This window comes from Orbicella faveolata, unplaced genomic scaffold, assembly GCF_042242905.1.
Source record: "Orbicella faveolata isolate gen_17 unplaced genomic scaffold, um_ofav_v1 contig_35, whole genome shotgun sequence".
NCBI classification, from domain to species: Eukaryota; Metazoa; Cnidaria; class Anthozoa; order Scleractinia; family Merulinidae; genus Orbicella; species Orbicella faveolata.
The window spans coordinates 10,070,001-10,087,500 of NW_028301564.1; the positions used below are offsets into that span (position 1 = coordinate 10,070,001).

At 37.3% G+C, this 17,500-nt stretch overlaps 1 protein-coding gene across 3 annotated transcripts in view; it reads right to left on the reverse strand.

Annotated features, from left to right (window-relative positions):
• Positions 1-17,500, reverse strand: part of LOC110057154 (plexin-A4-like) — a 160,904-nt gene that overhangs the window by 91,784 nt on the left and 51,620 nt on the right. For all 3 annotated transcript variants that reach the window (XM_089272848.1, XM_089272846.1, XM_089272847.1), the window contains 4 exons: positions 16,908-17,004; positions 9,187-9,298; positions 5,444-5,560; positions 2,443-2,544 (listed from right to left, as the gene is read on the reverse strand). In XM_089272848.1, coding sequence (XP_089128974.1) covers positions 2,443-2,544; positions 5,444-5,560; positions 9,187-9,298; positions 16,908-17,004 — 428 coding nt within the window. The remainder of the gene's footprint in view (positions 1-2,442; positions 2,545-5,443; positions 5,561-9,186; positions 9,299-16,907; positions 17,005-17,500) is intronic.

A 17,500-nucleotide genomic window follows, 5' to 3' on the forward strand; every position in this document is an offset into this window, starting at 1 on the left:
TTGCCCAAAATACCAAAAATGTCACTAAAATAAGCATCAAATTTTAACACCACTCCTGCTTACAGAATACATTGAATTTTATTGGTATTTCACACAAATAAAGATTGGACCTATCTTAGTTCACACCAGGAATTTCAAGTCATTTGAAGTGACAGGTACCAATCAAGGAATGTCATTTCCTACCTATGTCACGCAACATTTAGCTAGAAGGCAAATTAGCTCAAATTCTGACTCAAATATTGCTTAAATCCAACTTTCTAAATCAAAACTAATTTCATCACAGTTTAGAGTCACCCTTGGCCTAATGAAATCAAGAGTAAAATTTTTGGCGTCTGTTATTTTTTGGTAACAAAAGTTGTTCAAACAACATGACAAGAGGCTAGTTTTAATGAAGAGACAAGGGAGAAATCTAAAAATGTTAGATATTATAGAATCAGTTTATCAAAGTTATTTCTATGTTAATGTCATCAACAAAGTCTTAGGATATTATTTGGGGCAGTGGAAGCTCAATGAATGCAAACCCCAGGTACATGTGTACTATTAGAAGTACCATCCATTTAAAGCTTCAAGACTATACACTCAAGTGGTGACAATTATGAACTCAGAGGAGTGTAGATTAGTACAGAAATAACTGCAGTGAACAGTGTGAGAGAAAAACACAACTGCTCTTGTTAACAATGCTGTGCTGTAGGGCTTTATGTCGTGTGTTACTCAGTAGCAAAGCCTTAGGCATAATAATTAAATACCAAATGTGACAGTGACTCCAATCTCCCCTAACACATATATGTGGTCACAACTCAAATCAACTTCAGTACAATTACCATAGCTTTCACCTTCATCTATCGGTCAGTTCAAATAAGCAATATTTTCATGATGAAATATATATATCAGTATGATTACAGTTTCATGATATTTCTTTGAGACATGCCTCTATTAGCATGTACATATCACACGTGCTATTTTTAAAACTGCTGCGCACTGCAATTCACAATGATCAACAATTGTAGAAGCACGTCTAGCTACAGCCTGACTTATGATCTTAGATCGTATTGTGTTTATTCAAAACTGTCCTTAGTACATTAATACGTTAGTTTACAACCCTTGTTTCAATTCAAAACTTAGTACGTTAGTACGACCCTGCTTCCATACAGAGGATATCACCAAGTTAACGCTAAGTTATTGCATTTCTTTCTCTGTAACTTTCTATTGCCTTTGTGATTGTACTTAAAAGGAGCTCAGTCACGGTATTTTGGGTTATTTTGGCCACATACAAAATTACCTTTAAACGGTAGGAAACCTGAAAATAACAGTTTAATAAGACAGAAAAACACCAAAGAGATAATGATAAACCATACAGGAACAAGGATGGCTAAGGATGGAGAAGATTAACACAGATTACAAACAACAAATTTGAAAAATTGAGGCTAAACTTTTCAATGTGCGCAAACCATGACTGAGTCCCTTTAAAATATAAGTATTGTCCATTTTGTTTTGTATTGTAACTTAGCTGTAGTATTGTAAGAAGTGTAAGTGCCCTAATAGAAATGCTTCATTAGTAGTAGAGTGCAGCTGTTTCACTGTGCCATAGTAAGTTTTTTGGTCACAGGTCTGCATGATTGAATCAAATGTAGTCTGTTGACTGTTTTGCATGTTGTATATACCATTGGCTTTGTTCAGGCAAGACCATGGTTTCGATCCTCCATGTGGATCTCATCAGTTGCTATTATTTAATTTTCTGTACTGCTACATCTGTAGTCGCTAGCACAACTTGTACATATGCGAGAATGCTTGACATTCTGCAGCTTAGCACAAACTTCTCATGGTATGTACCTTTGAGACGGATTGAAAATACCTGATTTCTATAACCCATGCTGTATTTGGAGAAAACGATTGATTAAGCAATTAAAAGATTGGAAATGCATTATGTAGAGCAGATTAGTATAACAACTAATCAGCGTATGTTCCAAACATTCCAGGAACACCACCTGGAGAGCAGAACGAGATTAACACCGCCGCTACGTAGACATCTCCCTCCCAATTTTTTTGGGGGGAGGGAGCAGATGTACACAGGCTAAAATTTGCTTCCTTGAATTAGTGAAAATATAAGCAAACAAAGTCAAAATACTCAATGAAAATGTAGACAAACAAAGTCAAAATACTCAACGTTTGGTAAACATCTTAGCTTGTAAAAGTCATACGGTTAGGCCCAAAGTAGGGTTTGGACTGTTCAGAATGATGTTCACATTGCCAAAACTCTATCAAAAAGAACTCGCAGCTAAACTTCACAGAAACTTTGCAGCTTAAATTAAACTGCACACATCATGTTATTTATGCACAGCTGTGCGTACATAGAGATTTTTACCATGATGGCTCATTAGGAATTAGGCAGATCCAGCGTGCATGCCACATGCATATTATATGTATAACACAGTATTTACATACTTCCTTAGGAGAGCATGACAACTGTGTTTCACTGATCCATGTTGCATCTGTTGTTTTAATAGATCCATCAACAGTCAATTCACACTTGTATGAAGCACCAGCCTGGAAAAAGAATGCAAATTCATCAGGCAACACATCAACCACATACAGTCAAACAGTTTACTAGTACACAGTGAAACCTGTTTTAAGCGGACACCCTTGGACATGCACTAGTGTCCACTTAATACATGGTGTCTGCTCTATACAGGTCCTAATTTATTGTGCTTAATAGTTAATTATTAATCATTTTGAAACGTGCGCATTTATTGATAACTCTATTTCATCACTGCTTAGTTCCTAGGCCTCAATATTTGAATATTGTACTTAGCTTTACTGTGACATCGCTAAACAATGTTACAGGAGTCTGGGCTGAGCTTTTAGAAGTAAAAAGCCCCTGGAGTATCCGCTTATTGCAAGTTTTTTGCATCAAAATGACTTAATATGCCCCCTGAATGCAGGTTTATTCTACAGTAAATGTGGGAACAAATTTAGGGACTCAACTGATGTCCACTTAATAGGGGGTCTACTTAATACAGGTTTGACTGTACACAGTAAAAAATAATACTTAACCACAGTCAAACACAAAGGGCTCGTCATTTCAACAAAGTTAAGAAAGTAATAATAGTAAAAACTGGGGTCTACACATAATACTAATGATTTTAAGACCTAATCCAACATGTAACTTACCGGTAAATAACATTTTTGAAAATTTAAGGTGGCTTTGAACCCCATGTACAGAATTTTTTAATACTTTGCCAAGAGTTGCATCTTATCGTGCTCATCAAAATTTGTTAATAAAAAAGGGTTTCACCATGCCGCTTTTCAAACGTAATTATAAAATTAAGAGTGTTTTCAGCAGGTCATACTGTTGCAGCTATAGTAACATATACTGTAGTGAAATGAAAATGATAACCTGTTCACCAGCGATTGGGCAGTTTTTTGACATCATGATGTAATATATCAAACATGAAAGACCGTGTTTGACCACATTTCCAAACACCGAGAAGAGAGTTGAAATTACGACGCATAGCAGAGTATTTTTGATGAACTTCGAGGTGTTTGGAAAAGTGGTCAATCACTGTATTGAGTGTTTGATATATCGTCTCAATCGAAACTAAAACTAAGGAGAAAACCGAAAAATAAGATCGTAAAAATCTATGCTAATTAAGATCAGATATCCAAACAGTCATGGTCATGATTTTTTAGATTAAACTTGATGAATTATTAATGAGTTTGAGAATGTAGTATCAACTGATAAAGAGTGGTTACAATGACATCTTGGGAAGTGCTGGAAACTGTTTTGAGCCACCTTAAATAACACAAAAAAATAACTAACTCCAAGTTTCAACTCATACAGGCTTCTATGAAATGAAAACTCTAATATACATGTAGTTGCAAATGTTGTGAAACTATTTCTAATCCATGTAAATATATTAAGCTACCTTAAGGGCAGCATATCCGTAAAATTTTCAACAGATCAATTATTGAACAGGCCACTAATCAATTAGTTGACAAGAAGACTTTAAGTGGCTTGTGCTTTTATTGAAGGAATTCAAATGTACCCTAGGAGGGGTTTGTAAAAAAAAGTGTGAAAATAAAGTCACATAACTTTTGTGAACTCATTCTGTGTGCAGTACCTATGAACAAAATGTTTTTGAAGCCAGTTTGAAAGCAAATGAAAAAGTCTTGACCCAAGCCTGCAAATAACAGTCAGTCATCAGACAATTGTCCGGTAAATTTGAGGTTTTGACAGGTGAAAGCTTAGCCTGGTCGGACACTCCGACCGGGCATTTCTGCTAAAATAAAAAATATTTTAACTGGAAATTTGTGGCCGAATATGGGACAAGTTATCTTGTTATACTGCCACACAATACTATGCAAAAAAGCTTTGTTATCGGTTTTGTTTTTATTCCAATTCTGAGATTTTATCACGTGCGCCGTCTCAAATGTTATGTTGAATTGTAAACACATCAAATCAGCGCCACTATTCCTGCGTGTTAATTAACGCATTTTGCGGTGGCCTTGTGAAAGATCGTGAAGCCCCATTAAGTCTGAATTACGTTCTTCTGAAAAACTACTTAAAACTGAGGTCTTATGTAATTACTCGTTGTTTGTTACCATCCAGTGTTGTGAAATTAATTTTCAGTCGTAATACATTGACCCAATTAAAATATTATGGAAATTGAATACACAGCCCAGATTCTCATGTTTCGTTTATCTGAATGCAATCGCTTCCAAAAACTTTAAAACCTCTAAACTGTAACCAAATGTTTTTCTAGTCCGACTATGATCAAAAATCAGTTTAATTTTTAACCCTTTATAGTTTTTTAATGGCTGTCAGTGTGATTGAAATATAGTTTCCGTACCACAGGCATGTTTTTGTGAAAAGTGTGAATGTATAAATTAGTCACGCTTTATAGTCATGACCACGTTGCAAATGCTTGTGTGACTAGGGGTATAAATGTTTGTAAATTTGTCAATTTTCAACAGGTAAAATAATACTAGACGTAATGTAAAGGTCCCCTTGCTGGTGCTAGTAGTGATTTTACACTCAGTTGACTTTTAAGCTATTTGAATTTGCAAACAATATTTTGGCGAAGAGTCTACACTGAAATACCAAAATGTCTCAAATGTCTCTTTTTAATTTCTAACGACAAACAATTTTTTGTGTCCGACCAGACTGGCTTTTTGTCAGGTCAAAACTTGTCTTTGTTCTGACAAATGACCTGCCTACAGACAAAAATTATTTCCAGGCTTGTTGACCATGCTTTGTTCTGTTATGAAGTACTCAATGAAGTGATGAGAGCACTAAAAAGGTAGAGAGGAACACCGCACCGTTATACAAGCAGTCACACACACACACACAAAATTATCAGCTAGCACAAGTGCCTATCTTGTCATTCTTTAATCTTACAAGTACTTGACCTAAAAATAATTTAAAAAGGAAGTTGTAAAATAATACCTTTGGCACAGGAAGATCATAAGCAGAAACAGAAATGTTAGTTCTGATTTCTGCTGGAACAAGCAGTGTCTTCTGACCTTGTATCCTAGGGCAACCTCTTGAACCAACAGTGCGGTTCTGTGGATGATATTGTACATAGACTCAATTAAAACATGCCACTACTTTTCTCACAGCAAAATTAATTAGTTTGATTAGTTTGGTGGCAAGCATACTAGTAGTGGTTGTGAGCCTTTGCATTACTTTGATGGCAACTGACAAGCTCAACTTCAATGCATTTCCACTGCACCAGCAGTTGTGGACTCTTCCTGTAACATAGCTTTAAGCTATGAAGTACTACATTCGAGGTTAAATAAAGTATATGTGTGTATGTGTGTGTGTGTATGTATGTATGTAAGCATGCACAGAGGATTGATAAATACATTGAACAGTCCACAAAATGTGGTAAATAGCTGTAGATCCAAACTGTTCTTTTAGCACAATTTCAAGAGGTGAATATACCTGTAAAAGAAAGGAAATTCTGTTTTATTCGGTTTCGTTTTGTACTCTGAAGTCAATAATTAAGTCAGTTTTGTATATTCAATTTTCTCAGCTTTTGTCGCACAGCAAAGAAAAAAAATATAATTTCTTGTTTTCTTATCAGTTTTATGCATCAAGTTCAGTTCTTTTTGTCGATATTTTTTAATATTTTGGCCCTTCATTTATTCAACTTTAAGTAAACGTTTTGAAACCTGATCTTGTGTCTGTGGTTACTGTGCATATGGTTTATTTTTGTGCTTTTGCTCACTCAGAAATATTTTAAAAAACGCCAGGAAATTAGGGGTGGGTGTCAATGGGTTAACTAGAACACGTCCGTGCAACTCATGATGTTTCATCAAGGCACAAAAACGTTCGTCTGTAAATACTGCTCAGTTTTGTTTGAGTGAAAATCCAATAAATTCCTGGTTGCTGATGAAAGAGAGTGCCCGCCGATGCGTGTTTTGTAGCTATAAACATGACAAAATGGACTTGGACTTATACTCTTTCGTGAAAAAACATACGTTGAACTCAAACAATATCTGTAGCTTTAAATATGTTTAAGACTGATAAATGTTTCAGAATATATTAAAAGTTTCGCTGGAATTATTGGGAAACAGCAGGGATAATCAGCAAAGTTACGGTAGTGCTTTCTTTGGTCAAGCAGAATAACGATTTAATTTCAATTTTGTTGTTTGAATTGTCAAAGCTCCTTGTCTATTTCAATTTCGCAGTATAAAATTTCACTCTGTTGAAGAAACAGACATGATATTAGTAGTCTTATAGCATTGGCAATAATTGTAGCAGCATCTCAGCACAAAGATGGCGAAAAAATCTCTGTCAACATTGACAATAGAGGACTCAGGAGTTCACACTCTAAAGGGCATTATGGGCAATCAGGGCAAGATTGCAAAGGAACTAGGCCACAAAATACACGCTTTTCTTGATATTTCCATTCCGAGTTTCATTTTCGAAAAGAAATTTTTACTGTAAATAGAGAAACCCCTCATCTACATTAACTAAAAATTTTTGAGTTGACTGAGCTAAGCAACAGCCTACTTATCAGAGTAACAGAGTGGTTATTTTTGTGGCTCGAGCAGCCAAGACTTGATGAAATCATTCGGTTTTAACTGTAAAAAAATTCCTGCGCCCACAACAATTACCCAATTGGCTCAAAAACACTGGTAAACCTAGAAAAGAGGTTTCTCCATCTACGGTATATGTTTCATCTCCAAATGTGAAATCAGAACAGAAATATAAATATAAACATTTGTTTTACAGCTTTGCCTCTTTGTAAATTTGCCTCAATCACCCATAATGCCTCTAAAAGCGTGAAGTCCTCTTTTGAAAACACTGACTTGGACTTGAAAGTGAATGCGCTGCACTATGCAAATTAGCTACATTTACGCATCAGATTTTCCTTTCAAAAACTTATGCAAACTCGCCAAACAAGCAGAAAATATAAGAAACTATTGAAACAGATTTTGGTTATGATTAAGCATTTCTCTGAGAAAATCACAAATTAACTCGATACCAGAGTAGAGAGTTTTCTTGTATAGACTTTATTCAAAGGTCAAAAACTTATGCATACAACTAGTGCAAGCACAGGGAGCACACAATCTTGTTGAGTAAGAAGAGAGTAAATAAAGGAATGAAAAGAATGATTAGTTTACCATTGTCTCCTGTTGTCATCTCTTACCTGACCTTATGGGGATAACTGCTATTTACATGTCCTATGAAATGCTGTAGCACTAAACTCGTACCGTCATGCAATCTGAATATTTGCTCAAATCTCTAAATTTCTTTATTTTGCTTCCACGACACCAAACAAACACAAAACGAAGTCGAAAGGTTTTTCTACAACTTGGCCGAATTTGTTTTTCAATACTTTTACAACAGTGGGAGAATTTTAGTGTCTTTTGCAAAGTTTTTCTCAAATCACTTTTCGCAACATGATCCTACCGTTACCCTAATTCCCTCCCTCTCCCACACATGCTTTTTTAGAACAAACTGCACCACCCTGATGACATATATCTGCGCAGATCCACACACATGTCATGGGTTCTTGCATGGATGTTTTCATGTTGCATGATCAATGGCAAGAGTAGCGAGATTCTCTTACAGTTTTTTCACAGCAATGGCAGGGAATGAGAACCAGGTCCCAGTTGTTTGAAAGCCAATTAATGCTAACCCATGATTAAATCGTCCAAATCCACGAATAAATTTATTGTTCGATTTAATTCTGTTCCTCGATGCTCGATTAGCACTATACCAGGGTCAAATTTAACACACCTAGCAAGGTGGACTAACTTGCTAATAGGGTGAAAAATGGGACAACAAATCAAAATGGCAGACTTGCAGTTTGTTGATTTTGGTTTACCGTACTATATTTTACGCCAAGTCTCTAGAATTCCGATAAGTCAAGTAGACTTTTAGCGAGACAAGTCGTGGCGACTCGACTCGACTCGAGTCGCCAACTTTTGCTATCCTCCCTCATAACTGTACTGTATTTTACACTAAGTCTCTAGCCATTAGCCTTCCAATCAGTCGAGTCAACTTTTAATGAGACAAGATGTGACGACTCAAGTCGAGTCGCCAATTACCATAGATATTCTTTATACAAAATTGCTATATTTTACACTAAGTCTCTCACAAATAGACTTTTGGAAAGTCAAGTCGAAAGCTTCCTTAGATGACTCGACTCTAAGTGGGTATAATGGACAACCCTCTCCAATATGGTGACCACTATAGCAATCAGAGGACAAAAGTGAGCAAAGTATGATTAGATTTTACATTAACCCATTTCTCAAGTCATTGTTTTGCTCACCTTGCATTCTTAACTTTAAAAAATGTTTTTTGATTTGAAATTTCACTAACAAGACTACTGAGGTTAATTTCACTTGCCTACCAAACCACCACACTTCCATTTCCATTCACTTGCCCAAGAGCAAAATTTACTTGAGGGAGCAATCTGACCAGGGTTTTTTCCTTGCCCTGCCTCCATAAAAAGCCTCTGGTTGTCGTTGGCTTCACCTTGTGCAAGGACCTGGGTATCCCTTGGGTGGATGCTGTGACTTAACTTAATTCTACTTTGATCACAACAACCACCACTAGGATTATGTAACTATAGTGAGACAATAGTATGGCAGATTTGTGAGCATTATTTTTGGCTTTTACAGAAACAAGTTTTAGCCTGAATATACAACATGTTTGAAGTAATGTGTACGTACTTGTTTAGGCATCACAAACTCCCTAGGGCAATCAGCATTTCCATCACTGGTGCATTTTCCCAAATATGTACACCAGTAGCATTGATAATTTCCTTCTGCACAATTTGTACACCTAAATCAAGGAAACATTTCACTCAGTTACTGCACTAACCATGAGCACATAAAGAGGATGGGGAGTTACAAAGTACTGTGTAAAATTGATGTGCAATGTTAGTAATTTTTTGGCTATACATAAGTATATTGTTTAAGGTGTACTGTACAAATATTTTCATGGTTATGGAGTTAATTTAGGAAGCATATGAAGTTCAAAATTCATATCTTTTGTGACACTGAATATGAGTTATGGATATTTCAAATGTTTAGGCACAAGTTTGATAACAGTAGTTTTTTGTTGCCACCCTTGCACAATATCGCCCTTTCGTTCTCAGGAAAATGTGACCAGGAAAGCGAAAACATGCACTAACATTTTACCATTTTATAGGAAAAAGCGTATACTTTCTGTTTAGTGTCCATTTACTATCTGTTTAGAATGGGTCATGAAAACCATTTAAAGTTTTGTATCATCCGTTTTCAAACTCAGGATCTGCACAGCATTTTCTGAAAAATGTTTAAACGGTTAGCTTATCCACTTTTTTAAAAAAAAAGTGGGATCCGTTTAACATTCTGGGAAGAAGGATCAGTAGCTGTATTTCTTTTCTGCAGTTAGTATTTTAGTCCTGGTGGTTTTTTCACTGTATTTTTCAAGTCATGTTCATGAACAGAACAATTAATTGTTGTCCCAGTTATGTAACAAAAGCATGTCATCTTACATCCAGACCAAACAGGCCACATATGGTCCAGAATCAAAACTACTAGAATTAGAAACAAGCGATCGCAAACGATCAAAAAAGTAAATCGTCTTGTATACATGTGCTTTGGGATGATGTAATTTGTTTTCGCCTGGCCAGAAAGTCTCACTCCAGTCTGCATTGGGACTGCATTCCCTTTTTTGTTGAATACGACCAGAGTAAAAAACCAGTTCATAGAAAACCCCAAAACGTCAAAAACAACAAAAGAAGCAACAAAAGAGAACAAGAATGACATAGCAGATGGACACGAAAACAAAGCCCAAAGCCCCTGAAAAAACCTGGAGGGGTGGCTAATTTGCAGTCTTCACAAAATATCTTGATTTCTCCCAGCTGCAGACAGGCCAAAACAACATTACGATGTGTTCTCTCATTCCTCGAGAACGCAATGAAACATTGACAAAAAATGCAAAATGCCAGGTAAGCTTAAATTCATCCTGTTACATGTAAGTTGAATTCATTCATCATCATCTTTACGATGTTGCTTAAGCAGATTGTGCATCACACCAACTGTTAAAACAGTAGAAACAAAACATCCAACACAGACTAAAATCTCTGCCAATCTACTCTAAGAATTTATGCCCAGCCTGTTTCATGAAGTTCAAATAAGTGTATAAATTTTTGTAGAACTCTACATTTCCACTTAAAAGTTTTTTTTTTGAATAAATTAGTTGGTAGCCCTAGGAAATGAGTACATCTGTGGAGGCATACAGTCACCATAGCAAATAAAGCACAGAGAGGAATGTTTATGGTTTTCTATCATTGAACATTTTTGTCAATTTAGAATACTGTTATTATAAAAATACACACATTTCTAAGTAATAAACTCTCTGCCTCTACTGCTCTATGATCATACATTTCTACATAATGAATTCTACAGCTCTTCAAACACTCATTTCTACATAAAAAAAAACTCTATACAGTTCTATGATCACATAATTCTAAATAATGAACTCTACAGCTCTACGGCTCTATGGCTCTGCAATCACACAAATGGATGCCATGGCACTACAGCTCTATGATCACACATTTCTACACAAATTATAAACTCTATGCCTCTACTGCTCTACGCTCACACATTTCTACACAATAGACTCTATGGTTCTTCTGCTAAATGAACATACCTTTCTACGGCTCGGTTGCTCTATGATAACACATTTCATTTGCCCTTTCTTACTATACCTGTACACGTATTTTGTTTTGTGATTTACAGCGCGATACCTCTTTTACTGGCTTTTGTTTTCCTATTTAAGCATACATCTGTTTACATTCTGTGGAATAAAAATTCAACCGAAAAGAAATTATGGCCACAAATTTAAGTGAAGAATCAAACACGTAATCACTGCTTATAACAGGTTTCATTGAAGTTCTGCTCAATGACCTGTCGCTGATTATCAAGGACATCTTCTTCTGTTGCTCTTCTGAGACTGTAGAATAGCTGTTGATGGATTTAAGATTCTTGTGTCCCAACAGTGGGAAGATGCCAAGAGGATTTATTTTCACATGCCTCAGCGTTATAATCATCATGAGGCAAGCAGAGTGGTTTGTATGCCTTCCCTCAAGATTTGCCATGGCAGTCATCATTTTCATAAAGTTACCCAGCAAGTGCACTCCAAGTGGCTGTTTCTTAAACCAGATAGTTCCTTTGGCATTTTACATCCCTGTCAAGTAAAATGGGTTCTCTGGCTTTTTCATTTCAGGTGGCCACCTGGTGAGATAACTCTTAAAGAACTTTACAGGACATCTTTCATTGCCAGTCTCATAGATCCGAGGATTGAAGTACCTTTCAGGACTGAACTCTTTGGCACCAGTTCTTGTCTTGGAGCCTCTTTCAGTGTGCCAGATGATATGTGACCCTCCATACGAAAACACGTCTTATGAAACATGGAAATTTGGGTGAAACCGGGTTTCAAAAGGGTCTCCAAAGGGTTTCAAACTCCCGAAACCGGGTTTCCAAAGGGTTTCTAAAGAGTTTCAAAGGGTTTCCAAAGCGTTTCCAAAGGGTTTCCAAAGGGTTTCTAAAGAGTTTCAAAGGGTTTCCAAAGCATTTCCAAAGGGTTTCAAACTATTGAAACCGGGTTTCTAAAGGGTTTCCAAGGGTTTCTAAGGGGTTTCCCTAAAACCGCACCTCACGCAAATATGCAAATGATGCATGTCGTTGATCTCGCATGTAAACAATAACCTATTGGCGTTTACATTTGCAAATGTCCGCAATTTTCGCCCTTAAACTTAGGAGAAGTTTTACATGCGTTATATCTTTTGATCTTTCCACAACTATAAACAAATCAGTACCGAGTCATGTGGCAAAATAACATTTCTGCAAAAAAAAAAATTAACATGCAGTGCTGTCGCGCATACGCCAGCGAATGCAAACCAGGAGAATATTTTTCCCCCAGCACTTTCAAATCGGGTTTTCAAAGAGTATTCGGAATATTTCGAAGGGGTTTCCAACGTGTTCCGCATTCCAAAGAGTTTCAAAGCGTTCAAAAGGGTTTCCAAAGGGTTTCAAAGCGTTTCAAAAGGGTTTCAAAGTGTTTCAAAAGGGTTTCCAAAGGGTTTCAAAAGGGTTTCAGAAGGGTTTCAAAGCGTTTCCAAAGGGTTTCCAAAGGGTTTCTTCAGGGTTTCAAAGTGTTTCAAAAGGGTTTCAAAGTGTTTCAAAAGGGTTTTCAAAGGGTTTCAAAAGGGTTTCAAAGCGTTTCCAAAGGGTTTCCAAAGGGTTTCAAACCCTCTGAAACCAGGTTTCCAAAGGGTTTCAGAGCGACCTCAAACCCCCTAGAAAATGCTTTTGTCGATAAGACATGTTTCCGTATGGAGGGTCACATATATTCATGTTTCTCCGTTCCTTTTTCTCTTCATAACTCCAGGTCACCCATCAGAACTTTTCTGTGCTCACCTCTGGCCCTCCAGCCTAAGTGCATGGTGTTATTAAGCCACACGGTACCAGTGAGAGCCTCTGAAGAGTGATCACTGAGTTGGTTTATCAACCAAAGCATCTCCAATTCATCTTATTAAGACCAAGAGCTTTGTTTGGATGGCATCTTTCCCTTCTCAATGTAACTGCTTTCGCTTTGATTCAAGCGTTTCTCTGGACTTTGCAAACTCTTTATCCTTGAACAGGCAGTAGTGCTTACCAAGCTCACTCAAATGGCGACCAAAACTACACTGGAAAGACGATAGCATACCTGGCTCAAACTCAATGCAGTCTTTCTTTCTTACATTAATGAAAAAGTGATAGAGGTTTGTTGAGCTCATTTGATGGGACACTCTCCATTGCCTGTACTTCTCCGACAAAGGAACACCATCTTTTCCAGTGGTTCAGGTCAGATTTGGCTTTCTTTCCGTGTTTATGATTTTGTTTTTCTCGATAAATTCTCAATACTTCTCCGACAGAGGAACGCCATCTTTTCCAAACGTTCAGGTCAGATTTGGTTTTCTTTCCGTGTTTATGATTTTGTTTTTCTCAATAAACTTGCCTATTTCAGCATCATTCAATGCGGCTGCTGTTTCAAAAGTCGAAGGGGTCGCTTCACTTGTTGCGCCTTTTCCATTAAGTTCTTTGTTAAAAGCCAAAGGGTTTTCAAAGTATAGGTCAAATTTGTTGTGGAGCCATGGAGCCGTGGAGCCGTGGAGCCATGGAGCTATGAAGTTCATTATTTAGATATGTGTGATCATAGAGCTCTAGAGTTCATTATGTAAAAATCATCGTTGATGAACAGACCAAACTCCGTTGGTAACCATAGCAACATGCCACCGTTTTATGTGTACATGTAAGAGAAGAAGTACAAAGTGATCGGTGATAAAAGCGTAGAGGTGTAGCACTCTACGAAAACTTCTACACCTATTCAAGCTTCATAAAATGGGCTGGATATATCTGCATTACGCTAAGGCATTTTGAATAACGAAAAAGAACAAACAGAAACAATACTTGCATTCGTAGAACACAGTCCTAAAGCAGACTTGAGCCAAGTTTCATGGGAAGGTTAACCTTGGTGCAATCTTGCGACACCGATTTGGCTGCCCGCAACAGGGGCGAAGATGAGTGACATCGTGGCCAAACCATGTGCTGTACATTTTGTGTCCATCTGCTAACGTCATTCTTGTTCTCTTTTGTGGCTTCTTTCATTGTTCTAGACGTTTTGAAGTTTTCTTTGAACTGGTTTATCACTCTGATTGCATTCAACAAAAAAGGGAATGTACTCCCAATGCAGACTAGAGTGTTTTTGTTTTTGGCCAGGCGAAAACAAATTACATCATCGCAAAGTGTGTATATACAACATGATTTGCTTTTCAGATTGTTCGCGAGCGCTTGTTTGTTGTTTTGATTCTGGACCATGAGTGGCCTCTTTTGTCAGGGTGCAACATGACATGTTTTTGTTACATAACTCTTGGCTTTGGGATGTTAACCATGTGAACAGCTGCATTTCATTGACTATATTTTGATTACATTAAACAAATTTTGTTGACTTCAATTAGTTAGTTCCAGTGGCCACAAATAGTTCCGTATCCAGCCAAGCTCAAAATTGAATTGATGGAAGAGTATTCTGAAGCCAAGATCTATAAGAGTAAGCCAGAACTAAGAAACAGCAATGTAAATGCTGACTATTTCTATTCATCAGCAGAAATATTCGAATCAGTTGCCAGTTGCACAGAAAGAAAAAAACAATAAACCATGGATAAACCGGCATGTGAGTGCAAATGCTAGATGATATTTGTGCTTCTAGCTTAGAATACTAGATGTAACACAAGTGTACTTTTAAAAATTAGCCTTTATGCCTAAAATTACCAGTAAAAGTAAAAATGAGATTTCAGCATGAATTTTGAAGGCAAATGTTCTATTAAACTTGTGACTCACTGAAACTGGAGCCATCATGCAACATGTCAACAATAAAGCAAGGAAGTCAAAATACAGTCGAACCTCTATTAAGGGGCCCCCTATTAAGCAACCCTCTATTAAGCGGCCCCCTATTAAGCGGCCAACTTTTATTTGGCAGCCAGCGGCCAAACTTCTGCAAAAAATTGTCAGCTATACACTGTAATAAAAATCTCAATTCAACAGCCACCTCTATTAAGCGGCCGCAGTCAGCTTGCTGTCCCAAGGGTGTATTTGTTTTGTTTTATACCCCTATTAAGTGGCAAGTTAGGGGAATCCTTGTTTACTATATTCGCCTCATTAGCATAAGCAATTAAGTTTTAGATGGAGCTACAAATAAATCAGTTCTGAATATTGAAAGGTCATAGTACAATTAACTCCACCAATGAATATGAGCCTGATGTATTGAATACTTTTTGTGCAACAAGGGTTTAAAAACTCACATTTTACAAAGAATGTATGAGTTCATTGGGGGCTGCTGTTCGCTAAGGCCATAACGCCATAACACCATAAGACCATAACGCCATAAGGTGTAAACTTTAATGTTCGTTTAATTAATTAATTTCAATTAATCAATTAGCCTTGTGGGAAGGGGGGCTGGGTGGGGTAGATACCCGAGTGCATTACGCAAAACGTGTCATACTTACCGGTACATTGCTTTCTTTGATAACACGGCAAAAATATATATGTGGTTTTGCAAATCTCATGCTATCCTTGTAGTGCCATTTTCTTAAGCACAAAAGCAATTTGCTCCAAATGCATGCACAGATTAGTTAGCTTCAAAGTCAACTATATGTTAGGTGAAAGATACATTTCATTTCACAGGACTACTCATGAACGTTGAGTGCTTTCCCTTGTGGTAGAACATAATATGTAAGATGCATGCGTTCTAGCATTGCTAGTGTGATAAACTAGGTACTAGGTTATAAGCGATCTTATGACTCCGACTAAGACTCTGACTCCCACTCCGTCGCCAGTGAAAACCAGCCTTAAGAACATCACTAAAGGATGTTTCCGGCTGGAAGCAACATGCGAGTCTTCTTTGTAATTGATATGAGCTCTACTGTTTAAGTAATTAAAATGAGCATTCTTTTTTTACACTTTTTGCGCATGTCTCTCAGTACACGGAAGAACACCCCAAAGAATATTTTCCATTGTGTATTGAGAGAAAAATTTCAGCAAGTGAAGTGGAGATTTTGAGTTTGTTTTCAGTGACTTTTCAACGTTTGTTGCTGAAATTTGGAGAGAAAGTTGCCTGATAATCAGGCAAAAAAACATGTTGGGGAACTTTTATGCAGGTTTTTAGAGGTGCTATCAGATCCTATATTCAGGTACTATATTCCGAAAACATTTAAATGTTTGATTTTAATGAATAAAATCATACGTTTTAAAGCTTTGAGAAAATATATACTTTACTGGGGTTTGCGGCCAACATTCAACCATAAAGAACTTCCGCATCTTCATCCACGACAGAAAAACATAAAAAACTGCAGTGGTCATATAACAAGAAGCTTAATGACTGAGTTAGGCCAGGCTGGAGAGGAAAATACTTGGCCCTTGATCATTGGACATGACCCCCACTACACTCTGTCTGTGCATCCTGACCTCAAGCCAATGTTTTGTCCACCTGGCTCTCCCAATTACTATGAGGTCATCTCCATCCCACAACCCCCCATACAATCAGACAAAAATGATTCACCATCAATAATTTCTTATTCCACACCCTACTTGGCAAATAAGAAATTCACTTTATAAAAACCACCTGATTATTTATATGTAACAGCCACTCAGAACAGAGCATGGTTCCAGAGCATGGTTCCAGATAAATGAGGAATCTCAGGCCGAAAATCTGTCAAGGACAGCTACATGACAACAGAAAATTTATAATGATTTGGTCAGAGCAGTGCAAATTGACCTGTTGCAATTTTTTGACGCCCTGCCTTGAAAACACATTTGCAAATTTGAAAGCAATAGTTTATTCTCTTCATTGTGTGACATATACTTACCCTTTAGTGTCTGAACAGCTATAAAATCCAAGTTTCGTGGTAAGAAAAATTGTCTGAGACTGGGTGGAGAAGAGGGCAAGATCAACAAAGACATCACCTGAAAATGACACATCAGTGATCAACCACATCTGACGATCAGACAGTATTTTATTTTGTCTGCATGTTATTGTGTTATCTACAACAAAGCAGCTCACAGTCAGGACAACAGTGCTTTAAAAACTGCTTTTAAAGTTTAAAAGCAAGAGAATTGATAACAAACAGCCATGCCTGGTTCACAGATTACTTCTTGCTTTTTTAAAAAGCAAAGGAAATATAGTACAGACTTCTTGTCAGTGAAATAATACAATACTGTTTAGCAGTTTTCTCTTGTGTGAACATGCCTGGGCTGCCTTGTGTCACTTGTTTAGTCCAAAGAAATCTACTGCAAACCAAACAAGTGTAATGCAAGTGGGTAAATGTAAAGAATCCGATCCTACCGACGCGTCGACTGACGTGTTGGCCGACCTGTGGGCCGACGTGTCGGCCGACTGTCGGGCAACGCGTCGGCCGACTGTTGAGCAACGCATCGGCCGAGACTTTATCTTTATTTATTA